We start from the raw sequence: 18094 nt of genomic DNA, 5'->3' as shown, positions 1-18094 counted from the left end.
CGTCCTAACAATAAATGCACATTTATATCATCCAGTACTCTCCCTTGCATAAAGACTGGACGAGGGCAGAAAATGGTTAAAGGTAAAGATTACAAGCACACATTTGTACTTACATCAAATCCTCGATAACCATAGAGAGGGGAGCATTCCAAATATCTTTAACAAAGTCTATCAGAAACAAAACTGCCTTGTTCCATAAAATATCAAACCATCATCATCATCATCATCATCATCAGTTGCTGCGGGAATTACAACATGGATGACTGCGACGAACTTGAACTTGGAAAGGGTTTTAATACATTTTAATGAGATGACTACTTTTCAAAGCAACTACCGTTTTCCCCTTTCCAGAGCCACCCGTATCTTTTAGAATTACAATGAAATTTCAAACATGTTGCAAAATCCATTTTTCTTGTTAGTTTTTGCTTTGAATTTCGCAGTGAAAATGTGTTCGTCTTCTTCTTCATCTTTTTAAGTATCTTGTTTTCTCCTCTCTTTTTCTTCATCTTTCTTTTGTGTGGAGGACACCCTGAAGGCCAGTGTATTTACTAGTGATACACAAAACATTCTCTACTCTGTTCTTCTTTCGGGGCTCTTTTTCCTGACACTGTTGACGTTCTGGGACCCAACTATGTCCTTTCACTCGAACGATAAAGGTATCCTCACTTTTAGCTAGAAAGGAAATGTAATTTTATAGAGGTCCAACGAAGTCATCTCCTGTCTGGATCAACGCATTTCCACAGCTTTCAGTAATGCTTGCTTGGGGCTCGGTTGCACATGGGCACATTTAGGATCAGTTCTTTGTCTTGCACTAAGGCAGCATTCTTTTAAAGCATGCATCATATGAGAGACAGTGATTTTAAAGACATATGCCACAGGACGAAAGACAGATTTGAATATGCCTTCCAAACTATGTCGTCGTCATCAACCTACTCCGCGTTGAACGAGATACACGAGTTACAATTCCTTCGAGAATAGAATATTTTGTCCGAAATCTTCTTTCATACCAATTATCACACTATCAAAACTGGATTTACCGACAGAAATATAATGGGGATGCACACATTCTGGATGAAACTGATAGGTGCCTTCTTTCTTCATCGACAGTACTCATTGCAGAACCCACTTTAACACTACAGGATTATTTAAACATCACTAGGCCACACACTGTTGTTGGAGAGTGAACACAGACAAAAGAAGAACGAGTATTTTACAAGGCCGTACCTTGCAGTTAGAATGTGAACAATTTGTGAAACTTTATTAGGCCACACGTGACATTTTGGACGTGAATTTATGTAGCATAGCGTTGGAAAAATATAGGTCACCTCATGTCTCTACATGAATATATCGTTTAAAGTGTGGAAGAATAATTATTATTTGTCATCTTAATTGATGATTACATAAATCTTTCAAAGCTTTGAATTCACATCTTTTTACTAACCCACCTGTATAACTTTTAATATATTAGTTTAGGTACAAGGGGTTGTTTTATGTCCCTCTTTCTCTGTTACTAGAGTTTATAAAAAAGCAGGATGTAATGTGAAATTTCTCATTAGAGTGTTTATTGGCCCAGACGCAATCTCAAGTTTCTTTTAGTGAACGAAATGTATTGTTAAATTGCCATAGACACCAATAGTGAAACTGTAATGTTAAAATCGCTTAGCCCCGTAGTAGACACACACACATACGCACGCACATACGTAAGCATATACACACACCATGTGTCCATTGGAATCTGATTGTGTAACCTTCAGAGATAGCTATATAGATACAATCACTCTGAACAGCAGAAAACCTTTTTGAAACGAAGGTCCCGATAAATCGCCAATATATAACTCACGGAGTCTGAGTAAACGGAAGGACGCACAAAAAGTGAGAAACAAAAAGGCATTACACAAAAGATCATGGGCATTTACGATAACAATCAAAGTAACTTTTTTTTTATTTAAGAAAAAATATACACTATAAAGACAACGAAAATTGACAAAATTATATATATATACTTCCTCAAGGAAATACTTGTTACCTGTAATTGTTCATCAATATTGATAAATTCCTTTTCGACATTGTCAAATTTAGAAATACATCTTACCTATGTAAAGGTAAGCAAACAAAAGATTATGGGACGGATGATATTTGATGTTGTTAAGAAGGAGTTCTTCTCCTTTCATATGTTATAACCGGGACGGATAATCCAAAAGTACGGATTGCTTAAAAATATTTTTAGATCGATAATTACGCTGTTAAATAGTAAAGTTTTTCTAACATGCTGTATAGAGATATATCTCTTTAATATTTTTGGCAGTATATTTTTGTTGATAAAAATATTACAAGCTAATAAATGAATTATAGAAAATTATTGTAATAATCAGAAGTATAGGATTTTGTTTTCTTGCTAATTTTCTGATTCTTTTCCTTGAATTACGGAGTTTCTTCCTTAATTGGGGAACATAAGTGCGAATTGCTTGCTAAGTCTACGTGGTCATAGTCATTGAGGAAACGAATTCCAATAGATAGTGAGAAACAACATCTATTTTTCCATTTTAATTTTCTCGTGTCCCCACCACTAAATAGTCCAAGAAATTAATATAGATACATCTAAACAATATGTTTGGTTGTAGGCGACGGCCTTTTGTTGTCTGATAAATAGCATTATGGATAATTTATTTGTTTTTGTGTTTAAAATCCAACTGGCTGCTTGCATTTGCGTTGAATTTATTACAGTCCACTATTGTCATTGGTCCTTGCAAATAAAACCTAACCCTCATTTTAAGTTAAAGAGATGAGATTGCTAGCATTACTTTGATTATCCTCTTATGGCTGACTTGGCAGTAGCCGTGTGTCTGTAAGAGTCTGTAGTAGCTACATGAGTCTGTAGTAGCTGTGTGAGTCTGTCGTAGCTGTGTGAGTATGTAGTAGCTATGTGTGTCTGTAGTAGCTACACGAGTCTGTATTAGCTAGGTGTGTCTGTAGTAGCTACATGAGTCTGTAGTAGCAGTGTGAGTCTGTAGTATATGTGTGAATCTGTAGTAGCTAGGTGAGTCTGTAATATATGTGTGAGTCTGTAGTAGCTAGGTGAGTCTGTAGTAGCTAGGTGTGTCTGTAGTAGCAACATGAGTCTGTAGTAGCTTTGTGAGTCTGTAGTAGCTTTGTGAGTGTAGTAGCAGTGTGTCTGTAGTAGCTACATGAGTCTGTAATAGCTAGGTGAGTCTGTAGTATATGTGTGAGTCTGTAGTAGCTTTGTGAGTCTGTAGTAGCAATGTATCTGTAGTAGCTACACGAGTCTGTAGTAGCTGTGTGAGTCTGTAGTATATGTGTGAGTCTGTAATATATGTGTGAGTCTGTAGTAGCTAGGTGAGTCTGTAGTAGCAATGTGTCTGTAGTAGCTACACGAGTCTGTAGTAGCAGTGTGAGTCTATAGTAGCAATGTGTCTGTAGTAGTACATCAGTCTGTAGTAGCAATGTGTCTGTAGTAGCTACATGAGTCTGTAGTAGCAGTGTGAGTCTGTAGTAGCTAGGTGAGTCTGTAGTAGCTAGGTGAGTCTGTAGTATATGTATGAGTCTGTAGTAGCTAGGTGAGTCTGTAGTATATGTGTGAGTCTGTAGTAGCTAGGTGTGTCTGTAGTAGCTACACGTTTCTGTAGTAGCTACATGAGTCTGTAGTATATGTGTGATTCTGTAGTAGCAATGTGTCCGTAGTAGCTACATGAATCTGTAGTAGCAGTGTGAGTCTGTAGCAGCTGTGTGAGTCTGTAGTAGCTAGGTGAGTCTGTAGTAGCAATGTGTCTGCAGTAGCTACACGAGTCTGTAGTAGCTACACGTTTCTGTAGTAGCTACATGTTTCTATAGTAGCTACATGTCTGTAGCATATGTGTGATTCTGTAGTAGTAATGTGTCTGTAGTAGCTACATGAGTCTGTAGTAGCAGTGTGAGTCTAGTAGCTTTGTGAGTCGGTAGTAGCTGTGTGAGACTGTAGTGGCTGTGTTTTAGTAGCTGCATAGGTCTGTAGTAGCTGTATGTCTGTAATAGCTGCGTGAGTCTCTAATAGCTGTATGAGTCTGTAGTGGCTGTATGCGATTTTAGTTGCTGTGTGAGTCTGTTGTGTGAGTCTGTAGTTGCTAATAATCTTGATAAACAGTGAACAATCGACTTTTTACTGTCTAAGGTAATTTCCTTTTTCATTCAGGTCGGAAATGATACTATTGTGCAAGTATGGAAGGACGCCGTATTCGACCCCAAAAAGTTTCGACCTTGGCAAGAGTATTTGGTGCCAGTTGTCAAAAAAGGCTACAAGACCCTTTTATCTGCCTGCTGGTATTTAAACTATATCAGTTATGGTCCAGACTGGAGAAAGAGATACGAGTGTGAACCACTGAATTTTACGGGTCAGTTCATGGCGTCAGTCACTGTCGATACTAAATTCATATGGGATCTCCAATTTAGAAAGAGCAGTTTATAATTAGACCCAGTCTCAAATGAGTTGCTATTCAGGAAGTGTTGGTTGTAGTAGAATCCGATTGATTGGTTGGCTTAAATAATAATCCGATTGGTCGGTCGGCTTAAATTAGAATCTGATTGGTTGGTAGGCTTAAATTATAATCCGATTGGTTGGTCGGCTTAAATTATAATCCGATTGGTTGGTCGGCTTAAATAATTATCCGATTGGTTGGTTGGCTTAAATAAGTAGTTGATGCATACTTAAAACCCGTTGATTGACAAGATTGAACGATGTTATTTACAAGGTATTATTTGAATGAAACACGATAGGAAACCTTTTAACGTTAATCAGCCGTCAGTTAAGACTGATTAGTTTACTGCTACATGTACAAAGTGATATCAAGTTTTAAATCATTATTGAAAACTAGACTCCAAATTCCTTGATCATGAAGATATACAAACGTATAACAGACGCTACCTACCATTTTCAGCCCAACCAAGCTATTTGCACACTAGGTTTTTAAGATTAAATTATCTTCTATCTGTCAGTTAAATGTTCCACGAAGGAAAATTGCGTCCTATGTAGATGAATTTGATCTTATTGAAGAGAATACGAAGAATTTCGGGCCGAAACATAAACTTATGCATCCGTTTATATGTATTGTATATCCGTATGATTTGTCAGTCACGTTTTATTTTTAAAGTTTTAAATGAACTTTTTTTGATTTTGTAAGCTGTAATACACTGTGGGGACGTTGTTTTAAAAGAATAAATAAAATTCAAATGGTTCAATACTAAGCTTATCGCTATATAAAAGTCCAATATTTTATTTTGCTGCTAGTATTGTTGGTACGCCACTGTACCATATTCTGGTGCTAGTATTATCGGTACGCAACTGTATTTTATTCTAATGTTCTCATTATTGGTACGCTACTGTATCTTACTCTGGTGTGCGGATTATTGGTACCCTACTGTATTTTATTATGGTGCTATTATTATTGGTACGCTACTGTATCCTATTCTACTGCTCGTAGTATTGGTACGCTTTTGTACCTTATTATGGTGCTATTATTATTGGTACGCTACTGTATCCTATTCTGGTGCTCGTATTATTGGTACGCTACTGTATCTTACTCTGGTGTGCGGATTATTGGTACCCTACTGTATTTTATTATGGTGCTATTATTATTGGTACGCTACTGTATCCTATTCTACTGCTCGTAGTATTGGTACACTTTTGTACCTTATTATGGTGCTATTATTATTGGTACGCTACTGTATCCTATTCTGGTGCTCGTATTATTGATACGCTTCTGTACCTTATCTGATGTTAGTATTATTCCATAACATATTATGGTGTTTATATTGTTCGTACGCTGCTGTATCATCAGACTCCATATCGTTAGATCCGTTGCACGAGTAGTCGTCCCTGAAATGATACAAACCAGATTACAAGGAAACATTTGAGTAGAAACAGCCTTCTGCTTTTTAGTATAGGCAAGTGACAATTGATACCCCCCCCCCAAAAAAAAAAATAAATAAATAAAAAATAACAGTGCACTGAACTAAGAATATATAGTATTGAAAATTAATTATAAATCAATGCTACAATTTACGTTTTTTTTTTCTCTGCAGATATTATCTAATTTTAAAATTGCCTAATTTTATATTGTTCAATCTTAAAGGAACTGAGGCTGACTATAGTCGCGTGATTGGAGGAGAAGCCTGTATTTGGGCAGAATACGTGGACGAGACGAACGTTTTGCCTCGCTTATGGTATTTAGTAGGCTCAAGATTTGTAGACTGCAAAAAGCACCGATCAATTTTGAATACATTACCATTATGAGGTTTCAATTACTACCTTCATAATAAATTGTAATCGAGATAATAAGTAAGTGTCTTTCCTGCGACCTTTTTCCATTTTTGACAATGCCTTGCTGGCAACTCTTGCAAAAGAAACAAGAAATAAATATATTTTCCTCCATACAACCATATTAAATGGTCAGTTCTAAGTAGTGAAGTGGGATACCCTGGCGACAATGGGAATTAGCATTAAAAACACCCCTGGGACGATATAGCGACAATGGGAAATTTAACATTACGAAAACCCCTGGGACACTACAGCGACAAGGGGAAATTAACATGGGAAGTATATTTTGGGACTGTTGAGCGACAAGGGGAAATTAACATGGGAATTTGGGACTGTTGAGCGTCAAATGGAACAGGGTCGGGACCCTATTTTAATACGGTCCCGACCTGATGGGTCTATGGAAATGGAACAGGCGAAAATTGAAACAGGGAGGGGCCTCTATTTTTTTTAAAAAATAAAAAAAAAATAAAAAAGGGGTAGGCAATGAAAGTCAAGGTCTTTTCGAGATATTGGAGTGGCCCTGAAAAGGGCCTTTGGTTTTCTTCTTCTTCTTCTTCTAATTTCTTCTATTTCTCCACCAGCTTCTTATTTTCTGTCCTACACTTTTTCTATTCTTTTCTTTCTTTTCTTCCTCCTTTTTCTTCTTTTTCTCTTCTTTCTGCTTCTCCTCCTCTTCTTTCTTCCTCTTCTCATTTTCTTCTTCCTTTTCAATTGTTTTGTTCCATACTCTCATCCTTATCCTTTCCTCTTCATCCTCCTTCTCCTCCTTTATTTCTTTCAACAGATCACTGATAATTTCTTTTACTTTTCTTAAATTGTTGATTTCCATCTTCACTCGATGGGGACTATACGAATAGTGATCCTCGTTTAGGTTAACTAACATTTGCTCCATCATACCCAAATTGTCCAGGACGTCTTGTAATTTTTTCATTTTATCAAGTTGGTTCGAAGCCATCTTCTTTTTTATTCTTTGTAGAATGGTTTGAACGACGAATACTGTGGGTTCTTATACGAAAAGCTCGGACGTGAAGGAAAACATCCCCTAAAACCCAAAACTTATATTACCTAGATCATGACCAAACAACGCGAGGACCTAAAAGAAACACTCACTCACTTTTTTTACTGCCCATTACTAATTTAAAAATTTTCATTAATCACTTCAATATACTATCCACATACGCAAAGCAATCAAATCAAACCCCAAATCTACTCTCCACGCACGTCAAACAGCAAAAAACATTATCATTATCTACTATCCACACAAACGTACTTGATCTCTTACAATCACAAACACATACACTCACACTAGGAAAAAAGAGTCAGTGTTTATATTCACACTACTCTACATACACACATTGGCAGATTGATTACTATTTCTTTTCTAAAGGTTTGGGTAGCCCTGAAAAGGGCTGTTTGTTTTGAACTCCAGGGCACCTGGTTAATGATGGCACCTTCCAGGCCTGGCACCACACACACATCTTCTACTCCAATCTCCTTTCACTCTTTTTGCTGGGAGTGCAGAGGCGGAATGATTGGCTTCAGAATCCCAATCTTCTGTCTCTGGGATTCTGAAATTTCCTTGTTGTGTCTGTGGTACAGCCATTCCTCTCTCCTTTTCCTCCTCTTCTTTTTTTCTTCTCTCCTCCTCTTCTTTTTTTCTTCTCTCCTCCTCTTTCATCCTTCCTTCTTCCACTATAGCCTCTGCGGCCAGCTCATTCAGTATGAGCCTGGCATATTCCAGGTGCACATGAAGTTCTAACAGTTTCGCTAGCCTTCTGTGCATTCTCTAGTGTTGATCAATCAACAAGGGTAGCTAGACTGCCGAGCGATTTTCAATTTATAGTTAAAGCGCGGACGTGAAGGAAAACATCCCCCTAAAACCCAAAACTTAAATTGCCTAGATCATGACCAAACAACTCGCGGACGTGAAGGAAAACATCCTCTAAGACAAAACTTATATAACCTAGATCATGACCAAACAACGCGCGGACCTAAAAGAAACACTCACTCACTTTTTTTTACTGCCCATTACTAATTTAAACATTTTCATTAATCACTTCAATATACTATCCACATACGCAAAGCAATCAAATCAAACCCCAAAGCTACTCTCCACGCACGTCAAACAGCAAAAAAACATTATCATTATCTGCTATCCACACAAACGTACTTGATCTCTTACAATCACAAACACATACACTCACACCACAAAAGAGTAAGTGTTTATATTCACACTACTCTACATACATACATTGGCAAATCGATTGTTATTTCTTTTCTAGAGTATTGGGTAGCCCTCAAAAGGGCTGTTTTTTGTGTGCGAAGTTGAAGCTTGGGTGATCTTTTAGTTTCTAAGAATGCGACGTCCTCTGACGATAGACTTTCTGACGATAGGTCTGCTTCTTCGGAAAGAGAAGAAGAACTCTTTGGTGTCGATACGACAGTCGACAAAGCCTCTGTCAGGTTCAGGTTGCTGCTGCTGCTGCTGTTGTTGCTGTTGCTACTCTCTCTGCTGTTTCTGAAGTCTGTACTTCTCTGTCCATTCTTCTTTCTCCCTGTTCATTTCTTCTCTGAAGAGCTCTTCTATCAGGTCTTCAGTGACTTTTAACATTTTCACATTCTCTGTCTCTTCAGGCTTCGGTATCAGACTGTGTCTGACCCTATGCAAATTCACGTAGGCTTCGTTTAGCTTAGTTAGTCTGGAGCACATCTTCGTAGGAGGATGAGTCGACAATGGATGGTTAGACTTGAAACTACCCCGGTTTTTTAAAGTCAAAGCGCGGACGTGAAGGAAAACATCCCTACACGGTTTTCGAGTCGGACCGTTCAATGAGTGCCATGAGAGGGATAGAGAGAAGTCAAAGAGCATGAATCAAGATTCCTATAGCCAAACAAACCACAAAGGCATTTTTTTCTCGATGTGACCCCAAGCTTTGTCCAGATATTCGTCCAACTTTTCACCTTGACTCAACATCAGACATTTGTCGTGTTGAATTTGACTGGGATGATCGTTGTGACATCCGTAGCACTCTTCCTTGATCAATTCTTTCATTATATCTGCCAGGACTGTAGCAAAACAGGAGACTAAATGGGCTTCTTGTTCTGGCCATCTTGACTTCATCATGATAACTTCTTCGTCTTGGGATTCTTCTTCTTCTTCTTCCACAGTCTCCTCACATTCCATATACAAAGTTTCTCCACTAGGTAAAGAGGGATAACAGTCTTCCATAGCTTCTAATAATCTAGAATGACTTCTCTCAAACTGTTGATTTCTATGGTATACAGGATGACGTTCACCGTTACAGTAGGGGCTGGGTGTGCAAACTGAATTTCCACTCGAATCTGGCCTGATTTTATAGGGTGGAAATGTCCCTCGTCGCTGCCTTGGTCTGGAGTGAAATCAAAAGCCCACAAAGCATAGCCTCCTGCTTAATCTTCGTACATAATACCGTGACTGGTGTTGGTTCCTAACTGTCCGGTAGCTTTGTACAGAGACAAGTACGATCTCAAGTAATTCTTTTTGTCAAAGTCAGGTTCGAAAGGTCGGGTACACAAGGTTTTGCCATCGCGACTGACTTCGATTTTCTTCACGTTAAAGTGTTGAAACTCAAAAGGGTTTTCGTCGGAGGCTCCATTGAAGGCTGAATTCTCGACCATACCAAGGATTAAACGCTTGGGTAACTGTCCTTGGAACAGATGATCTTCGATCATGGATCGCTGTCCAGCAGGAATGGTGAAGGTTTTCACTTCCACGCGTCGGATCGGATACTTGGCGGTCGTTCTGCTCAACGTGTGACTGATGTCGTTTCCCACTTTAGGTAACACTTCCACGCGTCGTACGTAGAGCCTAGCTTCCTCGATGACAGTTTTGCAATTGGCAGCAGCAGCATTAGTGAACCAGTGGAAAGTGGCACTGCTGCGATTGAGCCTCAGGCGGACATCCACCCCGTTCAGCAAATACTTCTCTTGCAACCACATGTCCAAATGCAAGCGATCCATCAGTTCTACACTATGACTTCCAGCAATTTTCGCTTTACGCTCTTTAAACCCCACATTTTTGTCATCTAGAATTGTAAACTTATTTCGTGTGTCAGGTTTCCATATCACACAAGCATCCAGATGGGTGTTCTTGGCTTCTTTTCCGCACGTCAAGAGATTTTCCAGGTACGCTCGGTAAGGGTAAGTATCCATGCTGCTACTGACTAGTTTGTTATTTAAGTACATGTCCACTGAGCTGAACAAGGAATACATGAAATTGTTGACGGGAGCTAGTACCTCATCGGCATCTAGTTCCGTATTGTCGTGATCTACAACTTTGACTTTCAGGTACAAGTAACTGCTATTCAGATCGATGTAATCTTCGGGCTGTCCTTTGATTTCAAACTCGATGGGAGCTGAGGCTGTCAAAGAGGAGACGGGGTGAAATTCCACTCACTGGGATTCTTCCATGGTCATCATGGTGGGGCGCATGGCAAACAGATCCAGTTCCGACTTGGAACAAGCGCAAGACTCTCGGTGCATCATTTTTTCTATTTCTCAATAATCGAAAACGTCTAGGTCTCGAACTGTTCTTCTTTTCTTTGTCTTTCTAGCTTTAGAAGTGTGAAGTCTGGTGAAAGGGTGTTTTCTTAGAAGTGTGAAGTCTGATGAAAGGGTGTTTTCTTCGTCGTCTCTTTCTGCCTTGTCCTTGCTGAATGCCTGACTCGGTAGCATGCAGAGCATTTATAGGTGTTTCTCGTCGGCCCGAAAGGTCTTTACCCGTTTGCAGCAAGACATTTTTGCCTGCCCTCAAGAAGGCTTCTTTTGGGTTTTGTTTGTCGATGATGACATTTTGGGAAATTCTTTACCGTGTGTCAGTGCCGCATCTTTCAAGGCGTGCAATCCGCGTGTCACCATCGGTTTCAACACCGGAGCCATCGAACGAAAAGCCGATTTCAACATATCTCCAAAACCGTGTCCTCGCTGTCGAGCAACCCCTCGGTACACTGGATACATGACTTACGAGTCGTGAGAGAACCGTTTTCGAAAATGGAGTTTCACCGTGACTTTTCCTCTGGTGAATGGAATATTTTGTCCCAGATCTCCTTTTATAGCAATGTTGACCGTGTCCAAATAAGACTTGCTGACAGGCAAATAATGAGGATGTACAAATTCGCGGTGTATGTGATAAGTGTTTCCACCTTCCTCGTCAGCGGCCGTGGCAGAATCCACTTTGAAAGGAATGACACGCAGTAACGGTACGGGGTGTGTCCCACCACGTTGTACTCCACCACATCGGAGTACACAAAGATCAAATTCAGTCCTTGGTTCACTTCTACCGGGGATACGAAAATATTTGGCAAAAGAATCGTTGTCGGAAATGACTACTAATTCGTCTTTTTGTTGTTCTGCTTTCTTCTTCAGCTCCATGTCCCCGCCCAACATGGCAAACAATTCAGGACAAAATAAAAAAGACATGATTTTACCCCCCTCAGGAAATTTCATTAGGAAGCGACGAGCTACTTTATGGCATTCCAGGGTGACACTTTTTGAAATGCTCCAAAGCTTTCCCAAACACCACATTAAACCTAGAGGCTATGGTGCTGACTAAATGTTGACCACTAAAATAATAGCCTGGAGTTATGAACAAGTGATAGTCGGTCCACTTTGGATTTTTTGTGTTAGGGTTTTAAAGTTATATTTGACGTGGATATCCAAGTACAGTTGCAATGGCTCGTCATGAACTTCCACCGTAAAAATATTTTGACTGGGAAGGACATTGAGGACTTGGGTTTGGTGAATTATTTCTACTAAAGCCACTTCCCAATGGGCTTCGTGATCTAATTGGATGGCCTAAGGTAATTGGCGGTGTAACATCACAACGTGTTGCTTGGAAACACCTCCATGGAACTGTCACTGGGTAAGGTTAAGTAAAATTGGTTTTGGTGACTCATAATTCCAGAGTTCTGTGGCTGTCCGAGGGGTTACTGGGCGTCAGAGGAGTGTATCCGCCCAAAATGGGATTGTTATTGTTGTTGGAGTGGTGACTGGCACTGGCACTGGATACAAGGTTCCCGTTGTTCCCGTTCGAGGAGAATTTCAGGGAGGGATTGGGAAGCAGGTAACCGATGCAACTGCTCAATAAAATGGTCCACAATTGTTTGTCTCCTTGTTGCAAACTCAAATTGGCAATGGCTGCCCCGATGACACAATACACCACGAAGATCTGGCAGAAAAAGACGATTTGCGTTTTAGGCACACGTTCTCCACACCACACCCACAAGGGTTGTTTTTGTAAATCTTTCAGAGAAGAACTGGGTGAAGGAGTGGTCGACGTACCTGCGTCTGTGTGAAAGGGCATGATGGTCCCTTCTTTTCATAGTTGATGACTTGCGAAGCGTCAATCCAAGAATCAAAACTGGGCGGATATCCTTTCCAACGTACTTTGACTTCTTTGACACGCCGTTTGCCTACTTTACGGGTTCTGCGTTCGAGAATGCTTTCGATGTCGTACACGTCGTCATCCTTTTTGGTGACACGTTGTAATTCGAGCAAATAAAACATTCCTTTGAGCACTTATCCGTTCATGTCTTCCAATTTATAGACGGCAGGATGACGGCCATGCACTCGTCCAGTGACGCGAAACAATTCGGTAGTCCAGTTAGGTAAGTAACCTTTGTCGAAAGTACGGTCAACACTCCACTTTTCTTGGGGACAGCCCGCGTCGGGACGTACCAAACAGGCGCTCAAACACCAACACTTCGTTGTCGGGAGTCACGTCTTGCGGGGCACGTCCGATGCTTCGATGGTAAGATTGGTTGTACGCTTGCACCAGGTGCGGTAAGATGTCGATGTACTTCAGAGTGTGGTGATGCGTAAAATATTTCCACATGCGTTCTTTCAAAGTGCGTTGAAAACGTTCCACGATGCTGGCTTTGGTTTCAGGATTCTCGGTGGTAAAAAAATGAATGTCACGTTTCTTTAATTCTTTTTGGAAAGCTTGGTTCAGAAATTCGGTGCCTTTGTCCGTTTGCCATCGAAGAGGGTGACGACCGCTTTGTTTCAACACTCGTTGCAGGGCTCGCACTAACTCGCTGCTCGATTTGGAAGACGACCCAGGCAAATTTGGAAAAGACGTCGATGACACAAAACAAATATTTGTAGCCACGATTGTAGTTAGCCAAATGAGAGACATCGGCTAAATCGGCTTGCCACTGATGATCGATGCCTTCCACTCGGGTGCGACTTCTGGAAAACTTGCGTCGAATGGGTTTGTGTAAAGTGTAGGTAGCTTGTTCTTGTAACCATCGTTGCACTTGAGGTAAACGGAGACTTTTCAGTCGCCTTTTGGCAGCACGATACAATTTTTGAACTCCTGCGTAACCTGCAGGATGGCAGGGATCGTAGTAAATGCTGGCTAACACCTTTTTCATTTTTTTTATTTGTTTGTTAATAAGGCACCCACTCTTGGAGGATGCTACTCTTTTTCTCTTGGGGTATTTTCTTGGATTGCAATGCTTTGCGTGTGCGACCGGCAATAGGTGTCGAAGAGGAGGATGTCTGAACAGGAGATATCTTTTCTGGTTTCACTTCTGTCTTCACCTTCTTTTTCTCTTCTGATGAAGAAGGAGTGGTCATCATCTTTTAAATCCATCCAATTCTGGAGGTAGGTAGTGTTGTTAACTTGCATACTTTTTCTGGTGGAGTTTGAAACCCTTCTTCTTCTTCTCCTTTTTTCTGTCTTGATCACTGGCAGTGGTGGTGGTAGTGGTGATGGTGCTGGACTTTTCATCAAGGTCTTAAAATCTTTCAGAGTGGGTAGAGCTGTTTCGTCTGAGGCTTTCTGGTGAAAGAGTTGCAGTCGTTGGAAGAGTTGACCGTACTTTTGCGATTTTTCTGTTTCGGACAAATCTTGGCGATCCATCAAGGACTGCAATTCGTGTTGTAACTGGGGCATCTCGCTCAAATGGAGATTAGGAGGTAAATGTGGGGTGCGTTGTTCTTGCCAACGATGGTATTCCATCCATCGTTTGTAAGGTACTAAAGCTAGTTTTCGTCCTTCCATGGGATGTCAAGGATCGATTCTGAGATCTTGAACTTCAGAGGGTCTTTTTATCTTGCTCCCATCAGTCCTCCCAACATGGTTCCCAAGACTCCTTTCAGTAATGGGCCTAACAAGAGGGGTAAAATTCCTCCACGTTGGACCAACATCTTCTTCTTTTGTCCGATGGGAATTTTCTTTTGAACCATTTGGCGAAGAACGTGACGATGTTTGCCTAAGCATTGTTTCTGGACGTTCAAACAACATTCGCACACGGTATCGATGACCTCTTTGGAGGCTGATTGAATGAGTTTTTTTCGTAGGGGTGGAGAAGCTTTGGACAGGACAGATAACATGTCCCCATGTTTGACTAAACGTGGAGGCAGTCCTTTCCTTTTCTTTCCTTGGGGTTGTTTAGAAGAGTGATGTTTTCTGGAGGGCGACATCTTCAGGAGCACCAAAACACTGATACCCCTACTCGGTCACACACCTTTTTTACACTGGAACGCGTCGCCACTGATTGTGTTTACATCGTATTAACTTCAGGACAGGCATGACACGTCGTGCAGGGGTACGTAACGGACTAAATCAAGCCAGTTCTTGCTTGGACAAATCCAGTAAACTTTGTAACATGCCCGATCTTTCTTGAACTTTGATTTTGGGAGATGGTACTTTGTGAGCAGCAGCCACTGCCACTAAACTGGAGGGTCCTGCCACTGGAGAAGTTCTTGGGGTTATCAACGGAGAAGTTCTTGGTGTGATCAACGTCTCCAAGTACTCTTCAGTTCTTGGTGTCATCAACGGCGAAGTGAATGAACCTGAGGCTACCGGAGACGCAGTCACCTCCGTTGCAGGTCGTGGTTTGCGAGTGTAAGGTTGCGTCCTGGCCGAAGTGCCTCTCTTGCGACTAGTTTTTTGTGGACTTTTCTTTTTCTGGGGACTTTTTATCTGCTTCTTTTTCTGGGGACTTTTATTTTTCCGGGGTGGTGTCTGGTAAGAGGAGGGTCCGCCACTGGAGAAGTTCTTGGAGACACAGGTCTCCTTGGGGACCTGGTCTTGACACCGTGGCTCTTTTTCTTCTTCATGGAGCTTCGTTTGACTTTTTTCTTGGGGAGAACTTTGGGGGCATTAGGATCCCATCTTAAGAGAGAGCGAATGATGACCCCTCCTAGAGTACCGCTCCCTCCAGGTTTCAAAATGATTTGTTTTTTGGTTTGAGTGTCGATGCGGGGATCGACCAGTTGGGTCAAAGCGACTTTGTTTCGATCAAAAAAGCGTTTGGTTTGATGAGGAATCTGAATGATCCCTTGCAGTAATTGACGTGCTGTCACCGTGAACCATCGTAAGACTTCTTTGAGACTAGCTTCTAAGACACGAGCTCGTATCTGTGGTTTTTTTTCTCGACTGATACCATACAAGGCACGAATCAATTTGACGGGGAGATGTGATTCAAGGGACGTCATGTTGACGCTGTGTGAGACAGACGAAAAGTGTTTGAGGGTTTTATAGATTTTTTGGTGTGGTTAAGTCGAGGATGGAGACGTGTACAGGACAGGCCCTCCGTCCTGGCACCAGTGGTGAAACAATTGGGTACGAAATCGCAAATCATCGGGGGTACTGGGTTTCAAATCGACGAGTAAATAAGCGTGTGGAGTTTGAGTGGCATCATCGTACGCCTGAATCAGCCGAGGCGTTCCTAACTGTTTGGCTAAGACTTGCACTTGCGATTTATCTCGAGGGCTTTTAAACAAGACCGCGTAATGCGGATTGAGACTGACGGTGCGATGGGCTTTACTTTGTTGAAACAAATTTTGGGTGATGTAAACGACACTGGCATTACGGTGATGCCCTTTGCGCGTGAACCACAGTTTAATTTCTTCTTAGTCTTCTCCTAACATGTCGTCGAAAATGACCAAATGGGTTTGACGGGAATCAGAGACGATGCTGTCGTCTTCTTTAGGAATGCCTTCCACAAACACGATGGAATCGCCTTGACTTTCTCGCAAGAGGCTGTACGCCGATTGCCACTCTTTGTAACACCACACGATGCGTTGAGGTGGACGATCGATCAAATGATGTTTATGTTCGATCAAACGTTTGACGAATTCGGTTTTGCCTGAACCGCTAGGTCCAGCAATGAGCATGTTAAAGGGATGACGAAGATACAAAGCTTCCCAACTGGCACGATCTAAGTGTTCGTCGATGACTTTGACAGTAGAGGAAGAGGGAGCAGAGACAGCAGAGGTAGCCATAGTGTCAGGAATGTCACTTGTGACACGAAAACAAACAAGACAAGAGTTTATATACTTTTTCAGGACACGTTTATTGAATGTTTTAAACATGAATACGAAAGACAAAAATACATAAAAGCCAAAAGCTTAAGTACAACGATAAAAGGCACATGAAAACCATTAACGTGGAATAAACACAAGTGTCTGTACAACATGTTTTGGGTAATGTTCTGACCAGTTCTATAGGGGGTAAGGTCACACAAGTGTCCCCTCGAAAGGGTCTTTCAGGCATGTCCACGACAGTCCTGTCCTGGGTGACGGGTTCTTCTTCTGGCACTGTCACTAAAACAGGTTGAAAAGTAACTTTTTTCCTTGAACAACTCTCGTGCATACTGGGCCACTTCTTGGGTCCAAGCCTCAAAACACCCTTTTTTCCAGGCACGGACATCTGTCCAAAGGGGGTGTAAGTCACAAGCTACACACACATCGTCATACACGTCTTCGATAGCTAAAAGTTGACGAATCTTTTTTTCCTGTAGAGGTCGAGAAGTATCCAGATGAAAACGCAAGGCTTTGAGCAAAAGGAGTCTTTCGTGACCATTTAAGGACATTTGGGTGGTAAGTACTGATCGTAAAGAGTCCACAAGGAATCGGCTGGTAAACGAAATCCTAGAAAACAAGTCACTAAGACAAACACCACTTGTCGACCCAAATTGATTGGATACAGTTCTTGTAATAATTGATGGTAATGATCCACGGTTTGAATATGGTCATTGAGTTCCTTCCACGGAATCTGTTCAATCACATGTGATAAAAGTCGTGGCATGGCAGCCTGTTTTTATACTCTCTTTGTTTCGGAAACAATACACGTAATTTCTAGCCAGAGATCTTCGTTCTCCAGTGGGGAATCTAAATGCTCCAAACTGTAACCTAAACTTCAAACTTCGATTAGAAGTTTCCTCTTCCGCTAAGTAGATTCCACGTAAAATATGTTGGTAATCCTTTAACTTGTCTTCCTCAATGCGTTGCACTAGGTGAATCTCGAAGTAACCAAACTGATGAACACGTGGATCATCGGTGGCTTGGAAGTATTGAACAAGGTCTGACCATTGAAACAATTTCTGACGAATCAGTTCTCTTATACCTTCAGGTACCAGTGGTTAAACATCTGGTGACGTAACGGATGCAATTGTTCTTTACATTTGACTTGTATTTTGACCAGCTCTCGGTAAATGCGTTCTCTCAACTCCACAGGCAAAGCACTAATGTTCTCTTGTAAAGTATCTATGAATAGGTCATACTAAATCCTCTTTCTGACACAAGAAATGTACCGTTTGCACAGACATGGTTTTACTTCAGTGTCGAATTTAAATCGTTTAGTCACTAATTTACACATTACAATTCGTTCAGAAGTTTCCTCTTTCACTAAGTTGACATTGTGTAAAAGATGTTGGTAATTCGTTAACTCTTCCTCTGGAATTCGATGCAGTAAGTTTACAATGTAGTAGATAGAATCATCAATAGCAAACCAATCCT

The 18094-nt window shown here is 41.1% G+C and overlaps 1 protein-coding gene across 1 annotated transcript in view; it reads left to right on the top strand.

Annotated features, from left to right (window-relative positions):
- LOC149777746 (beta-hexosaminidase subunit beta-like) overlaps positions 1–18094 on the top strand; it is a 114604-nt gene that overhangs the window by 64951 nt on the left and 31559 nt on the right. The window contains exons 10-11 of the mRNA XM_089938794.1: positions 4187–4385; positions 6123–6213. Of these exons, the coding sequence (XP_089794920.1) occupies positions 4187–4385; positions 6123–6213 (290 nt within the window). The remainder of the gene's footprint in view (positions 1–4186; positions 4386–6122; positions 6214–18094) is intronic.

This window comes from Sinohyriopsis cumingii, chromosome 17 (assembly GCF_028554795.1).
Source record: "Sinohyriopsis cumingii isolate HCF-2022 chromosome 17, ASM2855479v2, whole genome shotgun sequence".
In the NCBI taxonomy this organism is placed as follows: Eukaryota; Metazoa; Mollusca; class Bivalvia; order Unionida; family Unionidae; genus Sinohyriopsis; species Sinohyriopsis cumingii.
Note: the sequence above shows the minus strand (reverse complement) of the source record. Positions and strands in the feature narration are given on the sequence as shown.